Source organism: Bicyclus anynana, chromosome 15 (assembly GCF_947172395.1).
Source record: "Bicyclus anynana chromosome 15, ilBicAnyn1.1, whole genome shotgun sequence".
NCBI classification, from domain to species: domain Eukaryota; kingdom Metazoa; phylum Arthropoda; class Insecta; order Lepidoptera; family Nymphalidae; genus Bicyclus; species Bicyclus anynana.
The window spans coordinates 9,677,002-9,686,647 of NC_069097.1; the positions used below are offsets into that span (position 1 = coordinate 9,677,002).

A 9,646-nucleotide genomic window follows, 5' to 3' on the forward strand; every position below is an offset into this window, starting at 1 on the left:
AGTACTAAAAATATTTTATCGTAATTAGATGAAAAATCATACAATTTTTAGCTTCTTTACATTAAACGTGTCATTTTTCAATGATCAATAAACGCACAAATAAATATTTGTAATTTTGTTTCAACGCCCATACAAATTTAACGATCATTATGATCAACGACGTCATTAATTCGTGCCATTTTGTATGGGACGTTTTTCAGGAATCCGTGGCAGCGCCGCAAAGCTCCGAAAGTAATGATCGCAGATATCTTGTTACTTTTACAAAATTCCTTTAGGGCACTTATTATTAGAATACTCCTAATTTATATACAATTAAAAAAACTGTCATCATCCCTATTATGCCATTACCCATTAGTCATGTCCACAACATTCCTTCATGCGTCATATTTATTCATGTAGTATTATTATGTGTAGGTCACAATGAAATTATACCACGAGTGTTAGATTACTTGCAACTGTGTACAATCGAACAATCGTGAATGTAGAAATATGTCAAAATTCATTTATTTCAATTAAGCTTAGTTTACAAGCACTTTCGAAACATAAAGTTATGATGATAGTGATAATGAAAGTCGAAAACTTAAAATTAATTTGTGTAATGGACTGCGTGGCCAGACCTTCGTTTCGGCTTTTATATAAATTTAAAAGTCAAACGAAATACATGGGCCCAAGCAGCGCCGGACCGAGGTAAATTTTAGAATGGAGCGAGATCCAATTATGGCGCCTTTCGCGCACGTAAATTCATCACATAAATTTCTTTTCGATCTTGTCTTTACCATTTCGGCGCCCCCTAGGATTTGGCGCCTGGAGCGACCGCTCCTTTCGCCGTATGGACGGTCCGGCCCTGGGCCCAAGATGACGACATTATCGTGATTTTTGACTAACTCTTATGCTTGGACTTGATAGCCTTATAGCTTGGCTAGTTAGTTAGTTGCGGGTGACGGGCGGGGAAGGAGTGCGCGGGTGTGAAATCGTGCGAGCGGGCAGAGGGAAGAACTGCGCGGGTATGAAGTCGTGCGCGCGGGGCATCGCTATCCCCCTCCCGGCCCCCACGGACCATCGGGAGTGTTACGGACCAATTTGCCAAGCTATACACACCTCATTTTGTGAAAGCTAAAAGTTTGCCTGATCTTGTAAAATAAGGTTTGTTTAATTATTGCAAGCTGTTATCCGAAATAATATTAAAAAGTTTGTTTTACAAAACGAAATTTATTTGTAAGGGTTACTTTAGGTTAGATTTAGGTAAATAATTGTAATATTAATGACTTGCTCTGAATTAATAGTGTTTATTTTGTAGTCTGGCAAGTTCGTTGAAGACATTCCCATGATATGCGGGCGCCGGGGGGAAAGACTGCGCGGGTGGGAATCGTGCGTACGGGGAAGTGAGGTGCATACGTCGTGTGTTTTTCATTCATCGCTACATGCCCCCCGTCCCGCGCGGCTCATCAGGAGTGTTACGAATGAATTTGCCAAGCTATAGTACTACAGGCTTTATGATAATAGCTTTACCATGGTGTTCAGCTCTGATGGTGCTTATTATAGTCTATGATCCAAATTAAAATCGTCATCCATTTGTTTGATAGCAATCCAAATGTTTTATTTGATACATACTTTCAACTGAACTCTAATTTTTTTTCAATTAATTTAGTGAAATTATGTTTCTGCCAGAAATCAAATGTGATGTGTGCAGTCAGAAATGAAATGTGTGCAGTGCTTTCTTTCGTTTTTTTATTAAATAATATAACGGAGCAACAGTCTCCTAGCTTTTTGAGCCTTAAATTATTATTTCATTTTGTTCGCCTTGATCTTGACGTAGGTAAAATCAAATACCAAAAAAAGAACTGTTTGTGATATTGAAACACACCAATTGATTTTTTGTACCTTGCAAGCTTTTTACAGCTTATATATTGAGATAAAATAAAATCATCCAGCAAACAGATATGTGTAAATGGATTTAATTTGGATTCTCTATTATTATCAAGTCTCGTGTATTACCGATCAAAATACGCAAATCTACAATGAATCGCAAGCAAGCTTGCGATTCATTGTAGATTTGCGTATTTATACAATACAAGTATTGTATCAAAAATTATTTTTATCTTCCACTTGAACATGTTCACACATTGTGCTTGTGTTATTTAATGTGACGTCACTCCTTTAACACATTGTGCTTATGTCATTAAATGTGACGTCACTCCTTTAGCTTAATACAATACACAAGCGTGAATTTGTCGGGGAGATGAAGGTAATTTATACATAGGCCGCCTAGATGTGGTCTTCAATAGAAATAATACTAACTCATATGCAAGGTGTGTAACGATGAGCAAAAATAAACACAAATAATTTTGTAAAACTTTCATCTTTTATTTATTTCCTATTCAAAATTAACAAGTGTTAATTTACTAGGGTCGCTTGGGACTTTATCCACTTGGTATTTGTAGCCTAACCAGAAAAATAAATAACATTGCCATGATGAAATAAAAAAAGTAGTAATCTTGTTTTACTAGCACCATACTACCTCAGTGCAGTGATTTTAAATGTAGGTATATGATACTCTTGTTTACTTAAAATTCACATCTCATTTGAATAATGATGCCTTGCCAGAGATTTTACAAAACCAAATATTTTAGGTATTGAATTTAATTTACGATGCCTAAATCTAAAAGTCGTAGAAGACCTATTCAAAGAGTATAAAATATAATTCTAGTAAATAGTAAAAAAATAACTCATCCCATGGGATGAATTATTTTTTTACTCGTAGGTTATCCTCACTACATGTAGTACCCCTATATGTAGTGAGGATATAAAAGAATATTTTTAAAGATTTTATTTTACGACTTTGTTCATACTTTTTAATGAACATACCTACTCGTGCTAAATTACAGCTTTGTATAAAATAAGTCTGCGCTAAACCGCGGAAGGACATAGCTTAAAGATAAGGGTTCCTTCTGAACTACGGAACCCTAAAAAGGTTTATTGTATTATAGACTAGTGGACACAGGAAATAAATAAAAAAGTAAATGCTATTTAATTATTTGTATATTTGCTACTCTATATTTCCTTGAAGTAGTATTCCGAACAAGTACTTTGTTTACACCATTCTGTAGAAGTTTTGCGAGTGCTTTAAAAGCAACATAGCCAACTCCACAGCTTTTGGCTTCAGAAAAACTAAATGCTCCCTGAGACAAATATCCCATCACTTCTTTTGAGCCAACATTGCGAACTGCATCTATATTTGAAGGAAGCCATAACTCTCTCATAGCTTTCACATAATCTGATGGCTCATGTTTATTTTTTCTCTGTGGTTTTGGCTGATTTGCCTGAAACAAACAAGTTCCGTTGGTATCTATAGCAATAGTAAGTTGAGTAATTAGTCTGTCAAGTTCGTTGGTAACACCCCTATGATTTGCGGGCACAGGGGGAAAGACTGAGCGGGTGTGAAATCGTGCGTGCGAGGAAGTGACGTGCATCAGTCGTGCCCCCGGCCCGCGCGCAACATCGGGAGTATTACGAACGAAGTTACCAAGCTATAGTAGAATTTTAGCAAAATAAAGTCAGATTTTTATATGAGACAAGTGTAATTTTTCATGATGATAAGTTACATTACACAACCTAAACTTAGTTTGCAGACCCACCAATTGCAACTGTCATATCTATAAAAGTATGTGCATCTTATGCCTGCAGGAGCTACAAAAATAACTAAAATATGAGGCATTTAACTATAGCTTGGCAACTTCGTTCGTAACACTCCCTATGGTCCGCGCGGGCCGGGGGGCGTGTAGCGATGAATGAAAAACCCATGATTGAATCACTTCCCCGCACGCACGATTTCACACCAGCGCAGTATTTCCCCCCGTCGCCCGCATATCATGGAAGAGTCATCAACGAACTTGCCAGACTTATTTACACTTATTTCATTTTATGTGGAAGGATAAGAAACTAATCAATTAACGCCTAACGAGATTATGTCATTTCGATAATCTTTTAAATTACGATGTAAATATGAAATGTAAATACCTCTTTTTGTATTTTTTTCTTTCTCAGTTTTATTCTTTTTCTCCGCATCTGCTTTAAATATGATTTGTGTTCAGTTCTTTTTTGTTTTCTCAATTTAAAATTGAAGTCTTCATGAAGTGGCTCTAGTAATGAATTTAAACAAATATCACTTTTATCGGCAATACATATCATTGCATGCTTTTTTAAATTCCCTTTGCCTATAATTTGTATGTAAACTGGGACTAAGCAGTGATGGGAATTAACCAGTTCAGGCAATGTCCTTTTCTGTTCCATGCAGTTCTGAAAAATTAATTTCAAAAATAGTAATTGTTTTGCAAATTTTAGCGCTAAGTTATTAAATGTATGAAATCCATTTAAAAATAAGAAAGCTGAGAAGGATTCTGCATTATCATTGAGTATTTTTAATGTTCATAATCCAAAGAGTTGCAGGCTTTCTGAGTACCAAACTCTATCAAGATTCAACAGTAAATACCACTTTATTTTTTATTTTTTGTTTAAAGTGTTTATTTATTGTTATTACATAAATTCACATTAAATTAATTAAAATACATTAAGACTAAGAATTAAAATTCAAAATAATAAATTATATTTTTTTTTATTTTAAACATTTCTAACATTACAAAATTTGTATCTCAAATAAAAGTAAAAATCAATTTTTGATGTAAAACATACCTGTAACTCCTGTAATATTACTCTATCACGTAAAACAAAAAACTTCTCTTGATCCACATTTCCCCATTCTTTTAACAGAACATTCCAAGGGCATATAAAAGGGCTAGGAACTGCAAGCTTTATGTAGTTCACTCTCTTGCTGGGTGGTCTTTTGAAATACTTTTCCTTGAGTTCTATTTCTATTCTCTTTTCTTCTACTAGTCCAGCTTGAGAGTCTGGTGGCATATAACAGTCGCCCATTTCAAAGGCAAGGCTCTCTGTTTCACGAAGTCCTCCTGATCTTGCTCTGAACATTATAAAAGTAAGCCAGAATGGTAAACCGTAGCCAGAAGGTATTATTATGTCCCATCCGCTACCATATCCTAAAATTTAAAGTAATTGTATAATATAAATGGCTTATAGGCATTTACTTTTGGCAAATTTTACTAATGCCATCTAAATTATTTACACAATAATTATAGGAATACAAATTAACAACCCATATTCGGCTCACTCTTGAATACGAGTATCCTCTCAGAATGAGAGGAGTTAGGTCTTACTCCATTCTCTCAGAATGAGAGGGGTTAAGTCAATAGTCCACCACTATGGCCCAATGAGGATTGGCAGACTTCACACATGCAGAGAATTGAGAAAATTCTTTGGTTTCCTCACAATGTTTTTCCTTTACCGTTTGAGACCTGATTCGAACTCACACCCCCCGGAACCATATACACTGGGCTATCACGGGTCTCTATATACAAATATATATTAAATAAATTGCTAAAGCCCTATGAGATTCATCGTTATCTGAAACACACAATCTGAAAATTATAACAAAATGTTACTATAAGATACAGATTTGATTACTATTCTGGAATTGGTGGATTTATTATCAATTATTATTTATTATAACAGATATGATATCTAACTATAGTCAGGACTTAATATTTTCAAATACATACCAATTTTTTTGTAACTACATTCCTGTGATCCAGATCTTTGTATTAAAACAATAGGAATGGTTTGTAGAAAAGGATCATCTTCAGTGACTTCACCGGGTACTAGTTGTGTTTTAGTTATATGATCAATATATTTGGCATTTGTAATCTTGTTTTCTTTTATTATGTCGCATACTGACTTATTCCATATTGGTGAAGATGATACATTAAGTGGTATACTCAGTAATGAATCTATATTTTTTGCTATACATTTGTTATGAGCCTTTGTTCTCTGTTTGGGGCGACTCAACCGAGGGTCTTTAACAACCAATCCAACAATAGCTCCCGGTGGCAATTGAGATGGAGAATTGATAGAACTAACGCTATCCCAGTAATCAGATTTTTCTTGTAAATGTAATTGTGTTTTCTCTTCATTTATGTGCTTTAACCACGTGTTTGTTTTAAAAGTATTCATGTCTTTTACACATTTGAGTGTTTGAGTTAAAACTGCATGACTTTTGGGGCCGGTCAAACGAAACCTGTTGTACATCCCTGACATTACTTTGATTCGTACATCAGAATATTTAGTGGATATTTTCCTCCTTTTTGCTATTGTGTTCTCTTCGTTTTCTTTATTGTGCACATTTGATATTGCATTATTTACAATATCAGTCAATACAGATTCCACTTGCTTTGAATGTGAAGGATGTATGAATAGCCAAAGCTCTTTATCTGAATTGTTGGCGACCCATATAAATTCAACTCTACCTATAAATCCTATCGGATATGAAGCTGGCATGTACAAATGTATGGTACCTTTTCTACTTCCATTTAAATAAGCTTTGGCACATACACCTAGTCCGCAATGACTACTAGTTAGGTTACTAAACAAGTCTCGTATAGTTTCAATGGAACCTTTAATTTGAATTGGAGTGTAATAAGATATGTCTTGAATAAGGCAGTGTGCTGAGCTGGCTCTGTAACACGCTCTGAAAGCTTTGTCGCACGGCCTGTACGCAATACGATGTCCCCACCGTTCGATCATGTGAAACCTCTTTGCATGCCAGATGTGCGTTTCTAACCAAACATGCCTCCTTTGTCGCCTGTTGTACTCATCTAACAAGTTTGTAGCTCGTCGTCTATATTTACGTGAAGGACGCTTCTGTTTTGGAGGCAGGCCGCTTTTTTTAAGCTGCTTCAAGTGAGCTTCGCGCAACCGGCGCGGTAGACGTTTACAGTTGTGGCTCATGACTCTTCGTCGCATATGTACAGGTAATTTTTGGAATATTAGCTTAGTTTTATTTGGGTGAAGGATACTTTCTGTCATTGCTGCAATTTCTATACTTCTAGAAGCGGCGAACTTCAAACTGTTCGCTGAATGAGGCAGGTTTTCTGTTCCTCCTAGGGCGGCATCAAATTCCGTGGACTCCATATTGTGGTATTTAAACAAACCTTAACTTCAAATCTTCTAGACTTCACCACCAAGATTTTTCCAAATTCATTAAAAGAGTGTAAATTAAAAAACGATTAGAATTAGTAAATAACCTCATTAAAATCCACTCCACGAAATGAAATGAAATTTCAAATCCCAGATGACATTGACAGATCCCAGACCATAGAGTGGAATGTATAAACACAGTCTGTCAGTCATAGACAATGTCCACCGACTAATAGAATGTCAATGTCATAATCACAATACAGATTACATTAAATTAGTACCTCAGACCAAATTACACATGAACTAGTATCGCACCCAAATTAACCAACAAAATTGTCTGTAATTTTTTGAGGGGGACGAGGTAAGTTCACGTGTCGAAAATATTTAAGACCAATAAATATATTCGGTGTCCATTATGTCTATATTTGTGTCCACTACACACAATTATAAAGACTAACAATACACACACATTTCATTTTTATACAGATACATACTAACAAACTTAACGCCTAAACTCGTTACACAGAATGTTCGATTAGTTGATTGTTAGAGAACATATTTACCCAGGCCGTTATGGTGTTTCGGCTGAAGCTAGGGTGAGAAATCGATTATTTTTAGATAAGTTCTTATTACTCTGCTCATTTTTATGCCACTTATCTCAAACCGGCGTTTTTAGGGAGCTCTTTACATTGTATCTTTAGCGCCTTTACATTGTATCATTGTATCTTTTAGTTTTAGTTTTTAAAAACGTGCTATACCGTTGATTCTTCATCTTTGACAGAGTGGTAACGGCAAGCGAATTAGGTAGGTCCTTCTATAATTGGGTTGAAAGTTTGTATGATTTTCCATCCTTCATTATTGAAGTTAGGTATTTTCTAATAGTACGTACTATTAGAAAAGTATCTACTAAAAATAATGTTATAAATGTTATAATGTAAAACTCTACCCCTCAAGGGTTTTAAAGGAGTTAGGTATGTAAAGGTTTCTTTAATATAAATTTATTTTTTTATTAGTCTACAAAAACATTTAAATTATGCCTAACCATAATGCAACACAAACCATTATGAATTGAATTTTATTATTGTAAAATGATAAGTGAACTATTTATTTAGTGCCTACCCACGAACATATAAATAGAGGGGGGTGTAGGGGCATCGAGTTTTACGCGGACGAAGTTGCAAGCGTTCGCTAGTATATTATAGTGGCAGAGTTTAGAGTGTTGGTAAGAGGTAAAGTTTGTAGTGTTGGAGGAAGTAATCTCTGGATCTACTGAACCGATTTTGAAAATTCTTTTACCACTAGAAAGCTACGTTGAGTTTCATATGCTATTATTTTATCTCCTTATTCTTACGGGAAAAGGAACTACGCGGGTCAAATCGCTGGGTGTCGGCTAGTGTAAAATACAGTTAATGATTCATACGAGAGAGTGACTTTACTTTTTAAGGGATGTGATAAAAGGTAAATTAAACAATCACAAAGTTAAAAAAAAACTTTTATTAGTGTCCATCCGTCCGTGGATTAGTTCAAAGAACGAGAAAACATAACTCTGTACATCAAGCAAGCTAAGTCGTAGGATTATCTAAAAAAAATATGTAGTCATTAGTGTAGGTACCTACACCTCGTGCAGATTAACTTGACACCTGATGACGAAATAAATGATATTTCATTCGTTATTAACCCATATTCGGCTCACTGCTGAGCTCGAGTCTCCTCTTAGGCCAATAGTCCACCACGCTGGCCCAATGTGGATTGGCAGTCTTCACACACGCAGAGAATTAAGAAAATTCTCTGGTATGCAGGTTTCCTCACAATGTTTTTATTTCACCAATATTTAATTTCTTAAAATACACACAACTTAAAAGTTGGGAGGTGCATGCCCCGGACCGGACTCGAACCCACACCCTTTGGTATCGGAGGCAGAGTCCATATCCACTGAGCTTTGTACTATAATGTTTGTACTGTGTTTATTTGGTTGTGTTTGGTAGCCGGGTGTCAAGTTAATGCACACGAGTTATATTATGTAAATAGTTTGAATACCTTTTTTGACTTGCTAATATCCATAACAATTATATTACCTAAAAATAAATATACCTACTTAATCAACACACATCACTATCTAGCCCTATAGTAAGCGTTTAGCTTAACCTGTGTTATGGGTTCTATTTACTAAGATAGCTTTAGCAATAAGTATAATATAATGTATAAACACACCCAGATACATAATTTCTTATACCTATTAAGCCGAGAAAGACATAAAAAAATACGCTTTGATTTTTTTCGGTCAGAGGATCGGATCCTTGAAATCTGCTCCCTCTCACAGCCACCAAAATTGTTATAGTTACCTGCACAGCACTTATCTAGGGTAGGTGTATGGAGTGATAAAGTTTCAGCTTTTATCAAATGAGAAAGATTTGACTATTTCAGGCAATCGTTCTATATACATCACACAAAAAACAATATAAAAGAACAGAAGAAAAAACCTTTATTTTAAGTCACAATGCCTAAGTACTACAGTAGTGGCCGATGCCTCAACCACCTGGGCAATGGGAGACCATAACTCAAGAAGTAGAAGAACAAACACTACTCTATAATGTTTGGTACC

General features: G+C 35.4%; 1 protein-coding gene across 1 annotated transcript; it reads right to left on the bottom strand.

The window, feature by feature from the left end:
* Nucleotides 1–2,966: 2,966 nt before the first annotated feature.
* On the bottom strand, nucleotides 2,967–7,211 carry LOC112043137 (ribonucleases P/MRP protein subunit POP1). Its single transcript, XM_024078425.2, has 4 exons — nucleotides 5,631–7,211; nucleotides 4,690–5,051; nucleotides 4,018–4,296; nucleotides 2,967–3,320 (listed from the first exon to the last, which is right to left on the bottom strand). Exons 1-4 carry the CDS (start codon nucleotides 7,036–7,038, stop codon nucleotides 3,024–3,026), a joined length of 2,346 nt encoding a protein of 781 aa, XP_023934193.2. The 5' UTR covers nucleotides 7,039–7,211; the 3' UTR covers nucleotides 2,967–3,023.
* Between the last annotated feature and the right edge of the window lie 2,435 nt (nucleotides 7,212–9,646).